The sequence below is a fragment of the Euleptes europaea genome, chromosome 9, assembly GCF_029931775.1.
Source record: "Euleptes europaea isolate rEulEur1 chromosome 9, rEulEur1.hap1, whole genome shotgun sequence".
Lineage (NCBI taxonomy): Eukaryota > Metazoa > Chordata > Lepidosauria > Squamata > Sphaerodactylidae > Euleptes > Euleptes europaea.
Window position 1 is genome coordinate 60,284,026 of NC_079320.1, and position 22,155 is coordinate 60,306,180.

A 22,155-nucleotide genomic window follows, 5' to 3' on the forward strand; every position below is an offset into this window, starting at 1 on the left:
CCTTTCTTCCACAGTCCCCCAAACCTTGGAAATTCTCTGCTCAGGAAGGGGGAACCCATAGGGACAAAAGATTTAACTGTAGCCCCCAATACACTTTGTCCAACGGGCTCCCATTCCCTCACCAGGGTTGAATTTGGGAGGTTTTTTTGGAATGTTTATGACTTTGCTGGGAAAAGGGAGAGAAGAGGAAGACTCTCCTATTGCACGAACTCCTTCCTCTTGCACAAACATCAAATCCAACCCAGTGCATTGATACGATGAAGAGCAGGTGGAATGCTTTCCTGTTGCACAAACAGCTTCCTCTTTCAATATTTGGAACAAAAGTTCCCAAAGAATTATTATCCCCAACCCCACCCAAAAGAGCAAGGTGAGGGAGTGGTCTTTAGAGTATAAGAGAAATTAGATCCCCCTCACGCGCATTGTTCTCTCAATATTTCACAATTATCTTTATCACAATTTTTATTGGTGGAAATAATTTAATAATTTGCCAGGAATCTGGTCATGCATTATGACCATGAATGGTAACTGGTGGCCAGCTGGCCAAACTGGGAGGATCAACAACTGTTGTGCAGTTTATCCTATGTCCTATCTGCCTGTCTGCCAATGTACGTAGGCATGTTCTGTCAAGCTGCAACCGACTTATGGTAACCCTAGCACGGTCTTTCAGGACAAGGGCAGAAGCAGAGGTAGTTTGCCATTTCCTTCCCATCCAAGCAGCAACCCTGCTTAGCTTCCAATATCTGGCGAGGTCAAACTGTGCCATGCCACCTTGTTGTCTCCCACCTGTCTGTCAAACTGCTTTACAATGTTTTTAACATTACTAAATCATTGTTCTTATGGATTTTCTTTTTACAGCTAGAACATTACATTAGCTGCGATGATTCCATGGTTCTCAGAAGGAAAGTATACAGTGTTCCTATAACACACCAGGAATTCTAAATCTTTCTATGATTTGTCTGCTTAATCTGCTTAAATAAGAGTTGGCTTTATGACTCTTATTTTCAGTTTTGAAAACATTTAAAAAACATTTTTACAATACAAACCTAATAATTCATTATAAATCTGTCTAATAAACCTTTAAACATTTAAACAAGAATAACAGTACAATTCTAAGCAGAGTTACACCCTTTGAAGCTCATTGACTTCAATGGATTTAGAAGGGTATAACTCTGTTTAGGATAACACTGTAAAAGACTTGAATCAGTTTCCAAGGAAGAGCATGTGCACTTTTAACAGTGATGTTTACACATATACATGGAACTAGAATCATTTCCCCAGTGATTTGGAACAGGTTTATTATTTTATGAGCTTTAATTGCAAAAAAGAATGAAAAATGATGCTTAAAGAAACAGCTGACCGTATAGCTTTTGTCTTAAGAATCAGAAAGTGCTTGGTGCATATTTCATTAAGTTACTAAATAGCTATGTTTTGTTGGTCTTCATAACTTTTGTCAGTTTCAAGTCTACCCACCTCATAGCTGAAGATCCCCTAAGTGAGTAAAAATAGCAGTGACCTACAGTCCTGTTAATAAGATGCTTGCCTAATAGTTCAGCAGATAGTTCTCAACTGTTTCACAGTAGGGAGCAGATGGATTTTTTTTTTTCAAGATGGAGAAAGAGCTCTCACCCCATGGCCCTGTTATTTGTAGCTTGGCATTCGAAGGCATTCGAGCACCCGAAACATAGGGCAGCATGCTTTACTTCAGTGGCTGTCAACAGTTTATTCAAGCTACACTGAACATGATGGCTCTGTGGCTTTGCTTTTTTATATTTAAAGAACTGACACTTTCTCTCCAATTGGTGCACTTCAAATGACAGATTGTTACTTCCTCTTCAAGCCTAAGTGGAAATGAGTCCTTCAGAACGCGGATGAAATTCCTATGTGGTAAGCATCACACTGTATGTCTCATTATAAACAACAGGATAGGACTTAATGCTGACTGAGGCATGGTGATGACAAAGTCCTACCATGACTAATTTTTGCTTACGTCAAACCCTGTTTTGCATCGGTGTGATCATGAATGCCATCCTAAGCAGAATTACACCCTTCTGAACCCATTGACTCCAATGGCCTTAGAAAGCTGCCTCTGTGCTTTGGACAGCAGTGTATGGCTTGCAGTGCACTCCTAAACATTTACTCCCTTCTAAGCCAGTTGAAATCAATGAATTTAGAAGGGTGTAACTCTTCTGTTTAGGAATGCCGTGCCGGGCTCCCACTTGCTCAGAACAGGGATGACCAAGTCTGACTTGGAAGGTCCCATATTGCTCAGGCGATACATGGTCTATAAGAGCAAGGAGGCTTCCTCAGATGTTATGGTTTCTCAATAGTTCCTTCCTGTAGCCCATACCTGGAAGACAAGTGTGTATTTCTGGTTAGTATCTCTTGGATCACCACCCATTCCTAACAATTTCATATTTTATTTATCTGATAGCACAACCCACTGTACCTTAAGTACACAGGCTTTAACTTTTATCCTTTTATATACTGCAAATTGTACTATGCCAATAAAGGTATTTGAAATTTTGAAGTACACAGGAGGGATGCATGCTTGAACTGGAGATCAGCAGACTGCAGTTCCTCTTTTGCACAGAACATATTACTTTTTTTTTTGCCTGAAAATTTTATTTTGAATATTTCTGTCTTGCTTTCCTCTTATTTATATAGCACATGAAGCAATCAACACGGCACAAAAAATTAGAGACGCTCTAAAATAAAAAAATTAAATACAAAAGATCCAGAATGAAAACTGGTCAATTTCACACAGCAATACAAACAACAGAAAACAGAAATATCAGACACTTACCCATTATAAAATACCTGCCAGATTAAGAATATTTCAATGAATGTCAGATGGCAGAGGGATCCTCCTGGGCTGGGGAAATGTTTTACTGACTGGATGCAGTAGCAGAGAAACACCCTGTCCCTGTGTGCCGTTCAATCTCACCTTTGGCAGGAGCCCTGCTCTGTGTGGTCGTGTCAAAGACCTGAGATTGTGATGACTTTCATATGGGCTTCGGGGACCACAGTCTTAAACTGTTGTGAGCTTTCTGGATCATCATCAGTGTTTTTGAATTGGCCTAGAACCAAAGTAGCAAACAGTGAAGCTGACACAATACTGAGAGTTGTAAGTTCTCTCCATGGCAGGTTCTTATCAGGACCCAAGATGCTTCAGTCTTCGGAAGCAGTCCCGTACAAACCATATTGCAGTAGTCCAAACTAAGGCATGTGAACATGGCCAGATCTGCTTTCATTGCCTCCCAGGATTCAAATATGAGATATAAGACAAGAGAGAGTTTTGTTCAAGAGGGGTTTTTTTTGTCTTTAAGTGGATCACAGAACTACTTCTATTATTTATTATAGCCTCAGGTTTACAATCCAAAAAGACAGGATACCCAGGGGAAGGGGAATGGATGAAATGCATAAGTAATTTTATCTGAGTAATAAAATATATTTTTACCTGCTTTGCACCATTAGCCTTGGCCTTATTTTTATCTCCTGTGATTGCTGCGGCCCTTTTATTTCTCCTTAATTTAGAAAAAGTGACATTGTTTTGAAGGGAGCTCTTTGCACAGTTGCCATTCATAAAATTGCCACACCTAGCATATGTGTTAAGGACAGGCATACAAACCCATTCCGATGTGGGAAAGCTTCGGAATCCAGGAGCTAACTGTATCAGAGCAACGCTGTAGAACGGACAGCTTGGGTGTTAGCAAATTGCTTAAATCACTGTTTTGTTAGCATAAAATGGAGAAGGGGAGAATTTTGTAAACCACTTTGGGGCCCCATTGCCAAGAAAAGTGGAGTACAAATGAAGTAAATAAATAAATAAAATACATTTTCTCCATTCCCAATCTCGAGATCAGCCACGTGCAGTGGGAAGGAGGGGTAGCTATTTCTTGCCTATGCATTTAACAACCAAATAAATCACCTTATCCATTCTGCAAATGCCCTATGTATTTAATTCAATATCCAAGAATATGGCCTTACCTGTGTCTCTTGTTAGCCTTTTAATTCATATTCCTGGGAAAGCGCAGGGAAAACTTGGAGCTGAACTGTATACTAATCATCATCATCGTTTGCCACCATGCAAACCAGTGCCCATTTTGCATGACATTAGAATTCCATATACTACCGTTTCCCCCTAGATAGGATTAATATGGCTTTTAGAAGTGAGTTCTACATTTACAGGGCTTTAGAAAAAAAAACATATAGAGAGAACATTAAACTTACTCTCCTTTACAGTCCAGAGTTATACAGGTCCCCATAAAGACTCTATCCCATGGTTTTGCAGAGCAGCCGTGCACGCTACAAATCTATATGGTCTATAATCATGTCTATAATCTGGATGAGCAGAAAGGTACTTACAATATTCCAGGTTTTACGACGTGCCTGTTTCACAGGATGATCCAATCTGCTTCTCAGTTTTCTAATACCAATCTGTTTACATTTTAAGTTCGGTAAAGGTGCAAATAAAAAAGACACAACAGTGTACTCCAAGCAAATTTTATTAGAAGTCTATTCGGGGGTGGGGGGAACACAGAAACTCTTTTGCATGTAAGAATTCAGAGTCAAGTACCTGAAAGCCAGGTATGAAGAACCTGTTCTATTAAAATCAGATACAAACAGTGCTTTTTTAAAAAATATCACAGGCAACAGACATTTAAGTCTTCCATCATAAATGGCATAAAAGATAGGTATTAATCTCACAGCTAAGCTGCATGCACATCTAATTTATAACGGAGAGCCTTTGAAATATAAAGCTTTTGCCATGAAATTTGCAGTAATAAAGGTATGCTGCACAAAGATGTTTCTTTATCTGGCTTATTGACATTGCTCCATAATAAAAACATATGTACATTTTTTTTTAAAGATTTGGCTGGTAAAACCATATTATAGTTTATTATTATTATTGCATAAAATGCTATTTTACAGAATTGCACTATCCAAATGTGCTTATAAGTGGGAGGGGGGCAAGTAAAGAAAACGAGATGTTTTTTTATTAATGGGATGGGGCAGGCTGAAGATCAAATAAGCATCTCGATTTTTTTCTTTGAAAAAAATCAATAAATGGCTCTGTACAAAAAAGCAAAACATATGTACAAAATGCTACAAGACTACAAACATTTGTAAGATTTGTTCTTTACCACAAGAGAAACGCAGTAAATGTATTCTTCAACAAGGTGCCAGCAAAAACAACTTTAAACTGTTTTACATAAAGCCATAGACCTGGCAACTTTTGTGTTTTTCATCCTATGCTATTTATGCCTATCTTTGCATAAGGAAAATGAAAATTGTGTTCAAATATTTGATCCTGTTTCGTGACTAAAAATCCACCCATGTGTATTAGTTTTCATGTTTGTGACTTTAATACTATATTTCTAGGAAAAAGTATAGTTTTGATGCATAATCTATGTTCCTTTATAAGAAGCAAAACAATATCAGCATGTGAAGCTGTTGTGGATATTTTGTGCCTGGTAGTCATGTTAAAAGAAAACCAACCTTGTATGAACTTTTTTTTTTTTTGCCAAAACTTTGTAAAAACTTTAAATTTCAGACAGATTCCCAGATTCTGTGTTGTTCTCACAAGATTATTTTTCATATAGCAGAGAAATGTATGACATCAGTCACTTTCACTCTTGGTGTGGTTCATAATTGTTCATGATTTCCCAAGACACTGGGCTTTCTGCACTTCCTTAATGTCAAGAAGTAAACTCAATTTCCTTTGGAGATGATTCAGATATTAATGATATGCCCAAATGTAGGATATATTAGTGCGATTCTCATTTCACACATAACATTAGTGCTGGGAACAGGAACTTGGGTCTCTCTAGGGAAAATGCACATAATGTACTTTCATTGGTAGTACCCTCTTCTTCGTACAAAGAGGACCTTAACATACCTCAATGCCAAGAGTGAGATGCCTTTTTGTTTCCTGCTTTTCCTACGTACATCATTCAAGTATGAAATGAGGACTTCCACATTTTCCTTGTACTGCACTGGGAGCATCTGCTGCTCCTCACAGGGAGATGCACACACCTCACCTTCAGGTCTTATTGTGTGCCAATACAGGAAATGCAATTTTGCATCCAGTATCTGTACAATACAGCCTAAGGCTCGGTAAAACAGGCAAACCTGTGACATAACAAAGTGAAAGTACCATATGAATAAAAAGAACATGTGAAAAAACTCAAACAACAATTAAAAAAGTAGAACACTGCAATATGCTGTATCTAAGTAGTGCACTTTTTTTTTCACCTCAAGGATAGTACTGCGAATACTCCAAATGATATTCCTTGAAGCGTCATGCTGTCCCTAAGCTCTTTTTCCCCCTCTTATTTCTGTGTTTCAGATTGGAAGGGGCAAAGAAAATGTGGTGCTTGGGGGAAAAATGTCCTCTATGTTGAACTAATTCCTTGTTTCCTATAAAAGCTCAGTTATCCAATCGTAGACATTAACGGTAATACTGCTGGGCTGGCAGATGAAGATGGAGGTGGTGAAGATGAACTAGATGGCTTCTACTCGGTACTGCAAAGCAGGAAAACAGAAGGCTGGTGGAGCATGTTTTTCTAGCAGCTTTATATGCAGATGTGTTGCAGAGATGCAGCATAAATAAAGTAGGGGGGGAATAAACGAAACAAAATTTCACAGCCTCTTGACATAGTTTCCAGGAAAAGTACCAAAGAATTTTGTTCTTCTGGAGGTTCCTGAAAGTAGAAGTAATAAATGAAATATGGCAGCAGTAGCAACAGTATTACTCTGTGAAGCTGGCCTATTTTAAATATTTTAAAATACTTTACTAGCATACTTCATGTTATCAGGTATGGGAAAAAAATAATTACATGACATCGCAAAAAGAATTTAGATGCCACAGTTATTGAATGATACTATAGGCATGCTTAATATCAGAGGTGGCAAAAGCTTCTGTTGCAGCTGATGAGGCAAGCCACTTTAAAAAGTTTTGCCTGTATCATATAAGTGGCTGAAGATAAAACCTCACAGAAACCCATGGTAACATCCAGAGTTCTTCCCCACACATACATACATACAAGCTTCACTGGAAGGTAGCCCATTACATGGAGAACCTGCTAACCTAACAAAAATGTTTTTAGTTATGATCCATGTAGCTTGGGGACAGATTATAACAGCTTGCTTATTAATATAACAAGTGATATAGTTCATTTTAAGCTATTACAAATATTTTGGTTCACCAACTCTTTGTGTAGACACATCCAGTTTGTATGAGTGGACTTGGCAGTTCCATGCATTCATCTCACTTTTGAGTATGAGGGAGAGGTGTTTCCACCAACAAAGTGAATGGCACAGTCTACTATGACTAGATTGTACCTGGTAGCATGGTCAAGTACTTCTCAAGGACCTGACTGATTTCATGCCTTCCAAGAGCGCTGCTATTTCTATGATACAGGGGAATTCTGCTTCCAGGTTAGGCACGTTTTGCCCTACTGGAAGCAGAAAGGTGAGCATGTGCTACCTTTGACTTGGCACAACGCATGCCAGGAATGCATATGGCATGCCTATCTCTTCCTCCTGCTCAAAGCTTAGTACCTTAAACAGTCTACGATGGCAGATGTGCTGCTGGACCACAAGGGATGCTAGTGGGCTCAAGTGCAAATGCTTATGGGAATATGGGGAGGTTAGATATGGGCAGACCACTTGATGATATCTAGCAGAGTGACCTCAGAACCTCGGTACTGACCTTGTGTGAGAACGCTGGGTGAGAAGAGCATCTGTCTGGATCAGAGTGATTTATATTGTATGTGAAGGGATTAAAAAGGTAAAGGTCCCCTGTGCAAGCACCGGGTCATTCCTGACCCATGGGGTGATGTCACATCCCGATGTTTACTAGGCAGACTTTGTTTACGGGGTGGTTTGCCAGTGCCTTCCCCAGTCATCTTCCCTTTACCCCCAGCAAGCTGGGTACTCATTTTACCGACCTCGGAAGGATGGAAGGCTGAGTCAACCCTGAGCCGGCTACCTGGAACCAACTTCCGTTGGGATCAAACTCAGGTCATGAGCAGAGCTTTTGACTGCAGTACTGCAGCTTACCACTCTGCGCCACGGGGCTCCTCATGTGAAGGGATTAATGAATGCTAAATTCTGCCCAAAAGGTTCATACACAGGTCATACTGAAAATTGTTGATTTGGCCCCAGAAGATGTTGCCAATAGGATTAATTTTACTGCAGTGATTGTATTGTCTCATTTTACGGCTCTAAATTAGCAGACTATTCAGCTATGCAGTCTCCAAAGCTGAACAAACATCCTAGAGCACAACCAAATGTAAAATGAACATACCCACAAACCATCCATCATCACACTTTTCCATCACATCAATGACATCTCCCTCTCTGAGCTCCAATTCATCTTCGTTCCTAGGAGTATAGTTATACAGAACCTGAAACCTTAAACAGGACAAATGGATGCACATAAGGGGAGGGAAAACTGTACACTTTGCATTTTTACTATGCTAGACAAGCTTGTTAAATAGCAGAGACTGAATTTTTAAAAATTATCTAATCATAATATTTATGTAACGTATAATGACAGAAGCAAAGCCCATTTTCAGTCCAATCCACATACAATCCACATATTTGGACTGAATGTAAAGACAGTGGAACAAAATGCATTCGCTCCAAATGCTTCTGTCTTTAAATTTCACTCGCTATAAAAACAAGAAAATCTAACAGAAAATCTATTACAGTACCCAAGAATTTTTTTAATGTGTATTTTTGGTTCAAATATGTGTAATGCACAGAAAAGTGAGAAAGGAAGAATTCATGTTTGTCATAAAAACTGAAGTAAACATCCATTAACAACAGGAAAACCTAAGGGTACATTCCGTTATTGGCTGCCTGCAAATTTCATCCCATTGGTTTGGGTGAATCCCATGGGAGTACCCTACAGAATGCCTTATGTGTAGCACCACCACTGATGAACATAGAACAAACCTTGTTAGGGCAGAAAGATAGGATATAAGTTTTATAAATGAATAAAAAAAATAAATCTTTGCATATTCATTATTTTACAGGTATAAACACGTGGGATTAGCCACGTCTATCCCAAGAGCGTACATATTTTACATACATACTTGGGTTTTATACATCAAAATTACTGCTTTATTACCGCTGGTAATTTTTTTTACTGTATCGTTGATGTTTATTTATTGATTTAATTTGTATTTGTAACTACCTTAAACAGGTATCTAGAGAGGTGGCATACAAATGTTCTAAATAAACCAATACACTAATGTGTAAAATGGGCCACTGAATATGCTACGTTTTTATGGGTGCTCAAACCATGCCCACACTGGAAGCATGGATCGGCCATGGCTTCCTAACAAACATAAACCTGTTTGCTGCTGCTTAATGCATGGTGGCTCTCAAATGGGAATAGTAACATTAGGAATTGTGTGCACAACAAGAGCAGCTCAGCAACACTGATTCCATCTTGTCCAGCATGACAGGATGACAGAGAGAAGCTCTCTCCCTCCCTCTCTCTCTCTCCTGGCATCTACGCCAAATCGAATCCTGGGATTTTCCTTTTTTAGGGTAAGCAACAGTTCCAAGATAACAAAAATAATAATAATAAAAAAAATTGACAGCACGCACTTCAATCTTAGCGCACTGAGGCTCCATGTTACAGGTAGAGTACAAGGACTTACCCCAGTTGTACTTTCATGGGCTAAAAGGAACTTCAACAGTCTTAAATCCTAGACTTTTCCTTATTTTAGCTGTGGTAAGTGTGCTATGGCGGGTGCTAAATTTGTATTCCAAACACTGATTAATTAATAAAATACTGGATGGATGAGACTAGGCTGAGAACATTACATTCATTTCCCTTCCCATGTTCTCTCCCAACCTATCCTAACATTGGCTAGAAGAGAACATTGGCTATGCTTGCACATTTTATCTTCAGAAGTTTCATGCCTTTCAAAGGAAAGGGAACTTCTTTTGTGCCACCTTACTTACAGGCAGCTTGCACGGGTACATTAACAGACAGTGTGAAAACGTGGATTTAAGATACTATGCAGCTCTACGTTATATGTGTTTATTTGGAAGCAAATCCCACTTTGTTCCATGGAACTTACTTCCAAGTCAGTGCATATAAAACTGTTGTTGCAGGGAGCAATCTTAAGAAGGTCTTTTCAGAAGTAAGTCCCATTTTATTCAGTGAGGCTTAATCCAAGGAAAGAGTGCTTATGATTGCAGTCTAAATTAGTTTAAATCTAGTAACTTGTTAAAATGGAGCTTTTGAGACTGGCCATGAATATGTTTGTATGTATCATTGTTCACATTATAAATATTTAGACTTTCAGTCAAATAGTATGCAGATTGTTCTTTGCTTGTAATGGAGAAATAAGGTCCAGTAACCACCAGTCCTTGCTTCTGGAAAGTTCTGGGAACTTACACTACAATCCTAAGCAGTTGCATGTTTTTAAATCCACTGAAGTCAGTGGGCTTAAGAAGGATATAACTCTGTTTAGGATGGCATTGTTAGTCTTCAAATAAGTGATTTTGCTTAGCATCCTTACTTTTCACACTTTCTCTCCTAAGTATTTACAAATCCTGTAACGCAAATGGCATGTGAACTGTGTGACCAGATGTTTTTCTTTATATTCCTGGTGGGATAAAGATTTTGTTTAGTTGCAAATGGATATGTTTTGTTTATATCAATCAATTAGCATGCATGCATGTTTAGGAAACTTATCAAATGCCAGAATCCATTGGCATTTTATCTATAAATTAGGACTCCAACAGAATAATAGACTGTGCTTTTACAAGATCAACTGTTTCCCCCCAATAAAAATGCTGCATCCAACATGCTAACCAGGAATATTTTCACAGGATATTTTCATGTAGTTCTCAAAAGCTAATTCACATCCTAAAAGTTAAAGGTAAAGGTCCCCTGTGCAAGCACCGGGTCATTCCTGACCCATGGGGGGACGTCACATCCTGACATTTACTAGGCAGACTTTGTTTACGGGGTGGTTTGCCAGTGCCTTCCCCAGTCGTCTTCCCTTTACTCCCAGCAAGCTGGGTACTCATTTTACCGACCTCGGAAGGATGGAAGGCTGAGTCAACCTTGAGCCGGCTACCTGAAACTAACTTCCATCGGGATCAAACTCAGGTCATGAGCAGAGCTTGGACCGCAGTACTGCAGCTTACTACTATGCGCCACGGGGCTCCTAGCATGATTAAACATTCACATCCTAGCATGATTAAAATAGAAGGCATCATTCTGCAATGAAAATTATGCTAATCCCCCCCAAAAAAACCTGGATCAGTAATTGGGCAGTGCCCTGACCCAACTAACAGAAGCCAGAACATTCAGAATAGCAATTTAATCAGCGCGGCATTTACTTATGTGGGCTGAAATTTCAGACTCTGAACTTGTTTTAGCGGTGAGGAAACATACTTTTTAAAGGTGACACACAGCACTCACAGTTCACTTTCCTCAGAAAGGTTTGCTGCCACTAAAAATAAAGGAGTAAAGAACTGTTGTGCCACCTCCGTTCATTTCAATTGTGATGTGAGAAGGCCTGGCGCACTAAGTTCAGGCTACCACATATTAAAACAGAATCCCCCCATTATTGTTTCTCTACAGGAGGACTTCAATAAGTTCTTAGCACTAATGACAGCTTGAGGGAATAATGTGTGCCTCAAAAGTGGGAATTCTACAAAAAGGGAAAGAGAATGGTTTGTTGTGGAGATGGTACTATAGTTTTACTGAGTGTTTGGGAAACTACCTTATACTGAGTAAGATCATTGGCCTATCTAGTCTAGTACAGTCAATGCTGACTTGTAGGAGCTCTTGGAGGTCCCAGGAAGAGGGTCTACCCCAGCCATGAAATCTGATAACTGAAGATACCAGGGATCAAACTGGGCGTGACCGATTACATTTTAAAAAAAGTGTTCACCATTGAGGCATGCAATTACACCCATCTATCGTGTTCCTGACCAAAGTGCGTGATCTATCCTGGAGCTCACTTTGAATTGGACATTAACAGTACAAAGAAGAGTTCTGAGTTTTAGGAGCATTTTTAATGGATGGCAATATGAGTCATGGGTCCATGTATGATCATATGGCAGGAATCAGTGGTAAGGTGACAGGGCGGGGGGGGGGGGCAGAATGCGGCCTGCTTGGAATGCAAAACCCAGGTCCATCTAATTTATTACATGCAATTGTCTCATGTGCACTGCTGTAATTGACATAAAATCCTGGGTGTAGATGGCTTCCGGGGATTGGAAACTGTTGCCTTCCTTACCTAATCAGAAATTCAATACCATTATTTAGAGAAGAACTTTAGAAGACAAAATACTTACGGTTCCCCCCCACAGTGTATATTTTCATGAGCAAGCACAGGGCGCTGTGGCTGAAATGAAATGAGTTGAAATGTAGTAAGAGAACAGACGGTCACAAGTGTTGATATAGTTTAGCAAGGTCCTGTAACATGTGCAGCCCATGGTTTACAATTAGGGTTGCCAGCTCCAGGTTGGGAAATACCTGGAGATTTTTGGGGCGGAGCCTGAGGAGGGCGGGGTTTGGGGAGGGGAGGGACTTCAATGCCATAGAGTCCAATTGCCAAAGCGGCCATTTTCTCCAGGGGAACTGATCTCTATCGGCTGGAGATCAGTTGTAATAGCAGGAGATCTCCAGCTGGAGGTTGGCAACCCTATCTACAACACACACAGTGCAATCCTAAGCAGAGTTACACCACTGCATGGGCTTAGAAGAGTGTAACTTTGTTGAGAATTGTTCTGACAGTTTATCAGGCCATGCACTGCTGCTCACCAGATGCTTGATTCACCTCTTGCCTTTCTGGCCCTGGGGCTGCATAAAACAGGGTCAGTCAAATGGCTGAGGGGGTGGGGGTCACATAGCACAGCTTGCTGCACTGCAGACAGCTCAAGCATTGCACAACTATTTTAACTATTGTCCATTTAATCGTATTGAGTGCTGTGTAAAAAAAAAGGTTAAAACATAGATGAAAAGAGCAAACACTAGAAATGTCTTCAAAACTTTTTTTGGGCAGCTTTTTAGTCTTTTATCTTCAGCCAAGATCTCACCATGCCAAAGTAAGCAGATAAGGTTCAGCCATTGGCATCATACAGGCAAACTTCAAAAAACAAATGTACACGCGGCTAAATGGGTGCTGTACGAATTCACACTTGAAATATCAATCTCAGACTGATGCAGAAAACAAATCAGTCTGAACTTCACCAACTGGACAAGCAGTCATTCTTTATGATTGCTCAAGACCGCATTCTTGCAGACAGAACTCTCTTGTAGACATCTAACCATCAGCCAAAACATGTTATGCTGTTTGCCTCCTCTGAAAAAGACTGAGGAAGTGATTTTTTTTTTTTTGCTAAAAAAAGAAACATCCTCAGGGAATGAGAAAAGAGCAAAACAAATTCTCGAAAGAATGCAGATAATTTATGAACATAACCTTATAAGGGAAAATGGAAAACCATTGCCAGAATAATGAGTAGATGAGAAGAAATGTGCCCTCTTTTGTTCACAGTTAGTTTAGCATTAATTTGAGTTCTGAGGAAAGGATTTATTGCTTCCAGTGCACTTACTTGTAAAAGAAACCATCTTTAATGAATAGAAGGATATGTTAAGGATATACAAATATAATTAGGTTTAGGAAATACACAGTGGGACTCAGTTGTTTAGAATTACATGGTTTATTGCCTCTCCCACATATAGGCTCAAGAACTATGTCTTTAGCATTCATTTTCACAACTGCTTGGCAATCTTCCCTTGGTTAAGATTCATATTATTCCAACATCATGCCTGTTTCACAAATGGGCATGATTCTGAGTGACCTGTGATCAGCGTTATAAATTATACCACAAGAGGCATAAGGCTGCTGCACGGAGATGGTTGCAGGTAAATTCTTCTAGATATGTATGGAATCAGTTGTGTGTATGAGAGAGCGCTGTAGAGACAGCTAGTTGGACAGGCTGCCTCCACAACCAACTGGACATGCAAAGTAACAGGGGACATACCAGAATCTGTTATAACCATAATTAGCATAAATTTTATATGGTCCATAAGGTAAAGGTAGTCCCCTGTGCAAGCACTGGGTCATTACTGACCCATGGGGTGACGTCACATCCTGATGTTTACTAGGCAGACTATGTTTATGGGATGGTTTGCCATTGCCTTCCCCAGTCATCTACACTTTACCCCCAGCAAGCTGGGTACTCATTTCACCGACCTTGGAAGGATGGAAGGCTGAGTCAACCTTGAGCCGGCTACCTGAAACTGACTTCCATCAGGATTGAACTCAGGTCGTGAGCAGAGCTTTTGACTGCAGTACTGCATCTTAACAGTCTGCATCATGGGGCTCCTCTACAGTCTATAGGTTTCTAATATAAATCCAATTTTATATTTCTTTAAGTGAATTATACAACCTTTTGGTAATTACTGAAAACGATATAAAATACAGAGTAAAGTCCAATGTCACAGGTCTTTAAAAAAATTATAGATTAAAATTACTTTAAAATAAACATTTTTATTAGGAACAGATGGTATTTACTGATGAAGTAATCCAATGAAAAAGTACAACCCGGGAACTTGTCTTCTGAATTTTACCTGAAGAATTAACTACCTGATGACTTTAGTGAACAAGATTTCAATTTATAGAGAAATTTCAAACAGTTATAGAATATATTCCTTGTTGAACCTATGTGATACAGTATTTTATTCTGTAAGTCCTCTGAACTTTACCTGATGAATTAACTGCCTGAAAATATTTCAACTTGTAGAGAAATTTCAAACAATTAAAGAAAACAGTTCAGGTTGAACTTATGTGACATTGGACTTTACTTTGTATTGTACATTGTTCTGAGTAATTACCAAAAAGTTGTATAATTGACTTAAAGAAACATAAAATTGGGTTTATATTAGAAACCTATAGACTGTACAAAATTAATGCTAATTATGATTATATACACATACATTGTAGGTACTACTATTTTTATACTTTTATGTCAAACCTCATTATGTGGCTGGATGGTATAGGACCACCCATATAGTTCCAAGCATTCTACACTGAATTTACAAGTGGACCCTAGATCACAAACTATTTTCTGTGTTCATCCAAAGTTGTACCACCCTGGGAAAACCCTGTTTTGTGAATTCATCTTTAGGTGCTCGCATTCAGGATTCAGTACCTTCTGTAACCATTCACTGCTCCAGTTACCAGTCTCAATGCCACTCAGAAGAGTTGGTTTTTATATGCCGACTTTCTCTACCACTTAAGGAAGAATCAGACTGGCTTACAATCACCTTCCCTTCCCCTCCCCACAACAGACACCCTGTGAGGTAGGCTAGGCTGAGAGAGCATGACTAGCCCAAGGTTACCCAGCTGGCTTCATGTGTAGGAGTGGGGAAACAAATCCAGTTCACCAGATTAGCCTCCACTGTGCATGTGGAGGAGTGGGGAATCAAACCCGGTTCTCCAATTCAGATTCCACCACTCCAAACACCACGCTGGCTCTCCTCAGGAAGCTGCCCAGCTGTAGAGCACCCAGTTACCCAGTGACCCCTGATGCTACCTTGTTCCTGCTCATAAGAAGCCCTTTTCCTGTTCAAATGGGATCATCTGAATGCACTTCTTCCTCCCTCCAAACCCTTTGTACGGATAAATGAAGTTCATGAAGAATACGGAGAAATTCAGATAAAAATACGAGCAACATTTGGTTATGATATACAATGCATTAAAAAAACATGCTTTTTAAAAAACACAAAGGCAAACCGTATGGACCAAACGTTTCAAAAGAACAGGCTGAACTTTAAGGAGTATGCAGTTCTAGGCTGATATGCTAGGAAAAGCTGATGAGAGTGGCAGTTCTGAGAAGCAGCACTATGTGAAAGGATGGTGTCAAGTGAGTGCAGCTTGCGTTGCTGTAGCAACAAAATATTTTGAAAAGATCATGCACTCAAAAACAATAAGGTAGAGCAGCAGAGACGTTATGAAACTCACAGAACATGCAAGGAGGCCCTCTCGATTAGCCGCCGATGCAAACGGGCTCTTAAAAGAGACCCTTTGAAACCAGAGGAGCGACTCCAAAATTCAGGAGTTGACTTCTTTTTAAAAGGACTGTCCCACAGACCTTTGCAACAGCTCCTCCAGTGGGACCACGCAAAGAAGCGATTGCATACTATGGCCTCCAGGCTGTTATCACACAATCCAGTTCTAAGCAGCAGCACAACAGAAAGGAATCAATCCATTCAGACTTAAGAATTAATTGCCAAATTCCTAACGCTGAAGGAATAACTGGCAACGGGCACGGGCCACACAGTACCATTACCCTATGTGAACTGCTGTGGTCTTTGATAGGTGACCCGCAAGATCTCCTTGTCGTAACAGGGCTACGAGGAGGTTTGCCGATGACAAATATCTCTCTTTTTAAATCGGCCTGGAAAAACCACAAACAGCAGCACATAAGCACATTTTTTCATGGTCAAGTGTCTAGTTGGGCATTATTGGCAGTTCCTGTTTTCACCTCATGTACGAGCGGAGCAACCCAGTTGTTTCCATCAGCCCCCCAAAAAAGCCCTCTGTGCAAAAGACATGCAGATGTGGTTAGTGCAATGCGCTTGGAAAGCTACTGATACCGCCTATATTATTACTATTTTAATAAACAGCATTCAAGATTTACAGGTCCTATAATGGATTAACTTTCAAACACACACAAGAGTCTTCCGCTGTACATGTTCAAACTGCAGCTGAATAATTAATAATGAAGGAAACCAAAACACACAGCTAGCTGAAAGTTTCCAGCCATCATGAAAATACTACTAGTAGCTAACGTTATAACTCTTTATAAAAGCATAACATTGCTTAAAATGTGACCTGTTGTTTAATTAGGCGTTTTGCATGGGAGGGGGACGGAAGTGATATATGATAGATCAAGCAGATGCCTTCCTTAAATTAGATTCCAAAGCTTGCCTGCTCAGAAGAGGGGGGAAAACCAGGGGGGAAATGTAGTCAGGATTCAGATTTTGCACATTACAAAAGGTGTTGAAACAGACAGTATGAATCACATGATGCTTCCACACACTTCTGTAACATTTGGCAGCACTCTAAGGCTTGGGGATTGTTTTGATTCAGACAGCAAATGCCTGATAATTTCAATGGCACTATACCAGTTTCTGTTTGGGATATAATTCTTGCTAATGATGGAAAGGCTGAATTGTTAATTGGACTCCTAACTGCGTAAGTGGTGGGTGAAAAATGTGAGCAGGAATTCCTATGCGGTGGTTTGGAATCTAGGTTCAGACTGGGTCACCCTGGAAACATTTTGGGTTGACCGTAACAATTTGTTATTATAATACAATGCAATGGGAGAATTGACTTGAACAATATTTCCATAGTGGTCTTCCTGCTAGCTTCCAACTACTGGTCTTATGTCTACACACAAGTTCAGAGTTGAGAAAGACGGCATCTACCTTGAGTTGACTCTGTTCCAGTCCCTCCAAGAGCACAACATTGGCCCAGCCACACTGGTACATTCTGCGTCCTATGAGGTTGGATCCAGCCAATCTTTTCAATCAGTTTCCTCCTTACTCCTGCTATCTGATGTGGCTTTTTCCCCCCAAGGAGGTCTCATAATCCCCACCATAACCTTCTTGGTGGTCAAAGGGGGTTCTCTCCTCTCTTTTTCAGCAGTGTGACTGGTGGCTGGATCAAATTCATGGAATGTAAATGTAGCCTTGAGAAGACTCACATCATCAGCTGTAAGATGGTGGTTGTGATGATGTCTCCTGCTTGCCTGTTCTTGATAGGTTTTCCCGGACCATAGATCAGCCCTGCCCCCCATCCCCCATAGAGGCCTCCAATTCTGACTTAAACACTTATCTGGCAGGACAGAAGAACTGGGTCCACAGTTAGTATTAGTATTATATTAGTGTGACAGAGATCTGCTGCCTGGATGGATGTTGAACTGGTGTACTAATGTTGCATGAAGCAAATGCTTTGAGATGTACAATGACCCACTGAGGGCCTATTTTCAATGTGATGATGACCATGCACAACATTGCACAAATATACTCTTCTTGCCACATGAGTGTGGAGATGCCAGTGTGGGTCACTTCTGGCCCAGTTTTGTTTACTTCTGGTTGGGTTGGCCATGGCACAGAGCAGCAGGAGAATGCTACAGCTCCCAACAAACAACAGGAATTCGTACTTGCGATAACACAAAGGAATAAATGGTCGTCTGGATAATTTATTCAGCCCTTCAATGAGTTACCCAAGTTTATGTTGCAGTACAGCCTCCTTAACACAAATGAATTCCAAAGCAGATAACAGTATTAAAAGTCTACGCCATAAAAGTAAACAGTGGCTTTCTGGTAGATTTAACAGGCTCTGGATGAGACTTTTACTGAAAAAATTATATAGTGGACAGCTAGCTAGTATGAAAGGGGGAATCAAAACTTTGATACAGACAAGAACAACTGTGGGAAATATTAACTGTGGGTGATACTGAGCAGCAAAAATTTATCTCTGCCAATTATTTTTTTATCTGTAATATCTTAATTGTGACATATTGGTTTCAAAGACATGATTAACTTTTGCAGAATTGTGCTTAATACATTTAGAATTAAGTTACTTTAATACATTTAAATAGTTTACCTTGCAAAAAAATGTATCCAATTGCATGCTTAAGTTATTAAATGTTATTTATCAGCACATTTGATCTTTAACAGGTTAACTTCTCAGTTTTCTGCTTGTCAAAGCAATTCAGAAGACATGCAGTATTCCATAGTAAGTAGACTCTGTTACCTTTAACTTTGCTGAATTTTTCTCTTGTCTGTATGACAGTTTGGAAAGGAGAGGGGGCGAATGGGTAGCGGCAGACTTGGAAGATGTGGAGACACATTCAGAGAGAGATACTTTGTCTGAGTGAAGTGGAGGGCTAGAAGCAAGGCAGGCGGCAGAAATGGAAGGCGCTTGCATCTCATACGGAAGTGAAGCTGGCTTAAACATTTAAAGAAAGACAACAGTAATTGCGTGGAGCAGCAATTACAGCGGAAGAGGCAAAGCTCAAGGAAGATAAAAAGGTAAAGGTCCCCTGTGCAAGCACAGGGTCATTCTTGACCCATGGGGTGATGTCACATCCCAACATTTTCTAGGCAGACTTTGTTTACGGGGTGGTTTGCCAGTGCCTCCCCCAGTCATTTTCCCTTTACCCCCAGCAAGCTGGGTACTCATTTTACCGACCTCGGAAGGATGGAAGGCTGAGTCAACCTTGAGCCGGCTACCTGAAACCGACTTCTGTTGGGATCGAACTCCGGTCATGAGCAAAGCTTTGGACTGCAATACTACAGCTTACCATTCTGCACCACGGGGCTCCCTCAAGGAGGATGCACCACTGTTAATGAGAGGAAAACTCTCTCTCTCCTTCCCCCCCAACTACTGGGTTTAGTAGGGTGCTAGGACAAGGTGTTGATTATTTACTATAGTTCTATCCAGTGTTTCTTCCACAGAAATGAAGGCAGCATACACAGGATTTCTAAGATGTTTGCCATCTAGGCATTGATCAGACCCAGACCTGCTTAGCTTTCAGCAAGCTGGCTGTGTTGTGTGCCTTCAAGACCATGTGTTAGAACCATTATGAGAAGCACAAAGTTAGATCCTCTATGCTCAGCAGGACGCTTCCCATCCTTTCTAGAACAGCGGTTCCCACTTCTTTCCTGGAAAGCAGTACACTGTAGCTGTTTTTAAATTCCTTCCCCCACCCCCATTTAAGCTAGTGTATGACTAGCTGTTCAAAGAAACAGAAAAAAGTCTCTGCTGCAAACAAGCAAGCTCATGCAAGCTCAAAGAGGTATAATTGGTTGGATGGCCATCCTTCTCTACAAGACTTAAAGTAAGGATAACCAATGTCCAGATAAACCAGCATAGAGATGGTTTGGAGATCCATCGCAGATCCAGTTCCATCAGCACAAATCTATGTGCGAAAGCTGTAAATCTTTCAAAAGTTAGTGAATGACCCAATTTCTGGCTCGGCTTTCTTCTGGGCCAAAAGAGACCTCATGTAATAAGCCATTTACTACGAGCACTGAAGACTTGCTGAAGACACCTGGCAGTGGGCTCAATTATTATGGAAACTGGCCCTGACCAAAAGCATTATGGGTCAAACATAGGCCATCAGCACCTTTCATATAGTTAATTGAATTCAATCTTATGCACCTTGCAGCATTAATCACTTTGATGCTTCATGTATAGCTAGCACAAAGCAGCAGCAATTATTTCAGTGGGGAGTTTGAGCAGGGGACTGTGCCTTAGAAACCTGTGGAATTTAAATTACCAATATAAAGGACTATAAATAAACTGGTGCTATTTGGGAATAACTTACTGTGAGTTCTCTTGAAGTTACATTTGAAGGTTTTCCATCAAAGGCTTATAAGAAGAAGCCAACTATGGTTTTGTATTCCTGATAAAAGTCATGGTTAATAGGAGCTAGAAGCTCTAGGAAGGAGGAACATTTAACTAAATAAGAGTACTATGTAGCTCAAAACAATATTTGTTCCTCACACCAAAAGGGAGGACATGGAATAAGCGAGGGTTTGTGTGTTAGTATGCTTTTGCTGTTCCTGAAAATTCTAATTCTGAGGTAGACACATGCAGAAACTCATACAAGGAAAAGATTAGACTTTAATTAATTATGTAAACGTAGGAATTTATCTGAGGATGTTTAAATACCTCTTTTTTAGTGCCTGATGAACTGTCCCCTTCATAAAATATCACAGACTGTTTCTTAATTGTTACTGGTGATTCTAACTTGTCATGGCTTGGCTCTTCCTCTATATGAAGCCTTGTCAGCTGTTCTGTTACATCAGGGGCACGTCGGTAGAAACCTGAATCTTTACATTTTGACTGCCCCCCTTGGATTATTGACAGCAGCTCTTCACAGATTTCTTCTTCCTGTTCATCCATCTCTATCAATGTTCTAGATAAAGGGTCTGCTATTTCATGCACTTCTGAAGTTGTGTCTGTGAGGCTTTTCCTTTCCTTGACAGTGGGGGAACCTCTCGTTTCTTTGAAATTGCTACATTTGCTTTCATTCAGGTTTATGCCATTAATTTCAGGCTTCTGTGTTCTGTCATGAGATTGGGTGGCTGAGGGTGGTGATTTACAGATAGATGAAGAAAATGGCATAGGTGAAGCAGGAGATTCAGGCAAAGAGTGGGAGGCCTTTGGTGAGGAAATTGGAACAAAATGGCCATGTTTTACTTGAGCAGTGATACTATCTGTGAGCCTTGGTGCATTCTGAGAACCTGCTAATGCTAGAGAGTTGAGATCTTCTAAATCAGAAAGAAAGCTGTGAGGAAAAGGTGGAGGAGAAGGAGGAGTACTTGAAGGTGAAAAGCCAAGAGTTAATGACAACCATTCACTGGTGATAGCCTGAAGATTCCCTTTATTAGGCTCTGGACAAGGAGAGGACCGATACCTGAGAGGAGAGGATGATGCTTTGGAATCCAACTTGAGAAATAAGGGAAAGCATAGGAATTAAAACAATGGAAAAAAAACAAGACATTGGCTAATGTATGAGAGCTAAAATAAAGTTCAATGTCATATCCTACCCATAGGATATTATTTCATTGAGCATAAACTTGTGAAATCATTAGCACATGAACCAGAAGAGCAAAAAGAAGCATATCTGAAAAGTGAAACTGTATCAGGTTCTTGACTAGGGCTTAAATGTCAAACATCAAGACATCTGAATCACTGAGTTCATGAGGTGAATTTGATCCATGAGAGGAATGTTCTTTACTGTCCTTTAGTAAGCCTATGACTAATAGCCCAGATGTGATTACCAGAACTTCCTAAGCCATAGCTATTATTTTGAGAGTAGAGCTGAGTTATCCAAATGAGCAAAGGCAGTTCAGATTGGGCTATCTTTAAGTATTAATGAAAATTAACCCAACCGGGCAATCTCAGGTTGTGTAAAGTTTAAACCATTCCTGTCTCTTGACCCAGAAACTTTACAGAAACATCTTACATACAGTTGCATACTTCTATTAAGGCCTGTGCAGCTAAACAATGTATCTTGTAAATTAAAATTCACAGCATGTTGACAAATAATTACATTTTTTTAAGTACACATCATTCAAATCCT

General features: G+C 40.1%; 1 protein-coding gene across 4 annotated transcripts in view; it reads right to left on the reverse strand.

The window, feature by feature from the left end:
- Nucleotides 1–6,403: 6,403 nt before the first annotated feature.
- Nucleotides 6,404–22,155, reverse strand: part of SORBS2 (sorbin and SH3 domain containing 2) — a 101,508-nt gene continuing 85,756 nt past the window's right edge. For 3 of the 4 annotated variants that reach the window (XM_056855139.1, XM_056855136.1, XM_056855138.1), the window contains 3 exons: nt 12,340–12,389; nt 8,312–8,418; nt 6,404–6,704 (listed from right to left, as the gene is read on the reverse strand). In XM_056855139.1, the coding sequence (XP_056711117.1) occupies nt 6,643–6,704; nt 8,312–8,418; nt 12,340–12,389 (219 nt within the window). In that variant the 3' untranslated portion in view covers nt 6,404–6,642. Of the gene's footprint in view, nt 6,705–8,311; nt 8,419–12,339; nt 12,390–16,341; nt 16,450–18,815; nt 19,011–20,738; nt 21,519–22,155 lie in introns of all 4 variants that reach the window. The other variant, XM_056855135.1, reaches the window with a different exon arrangement.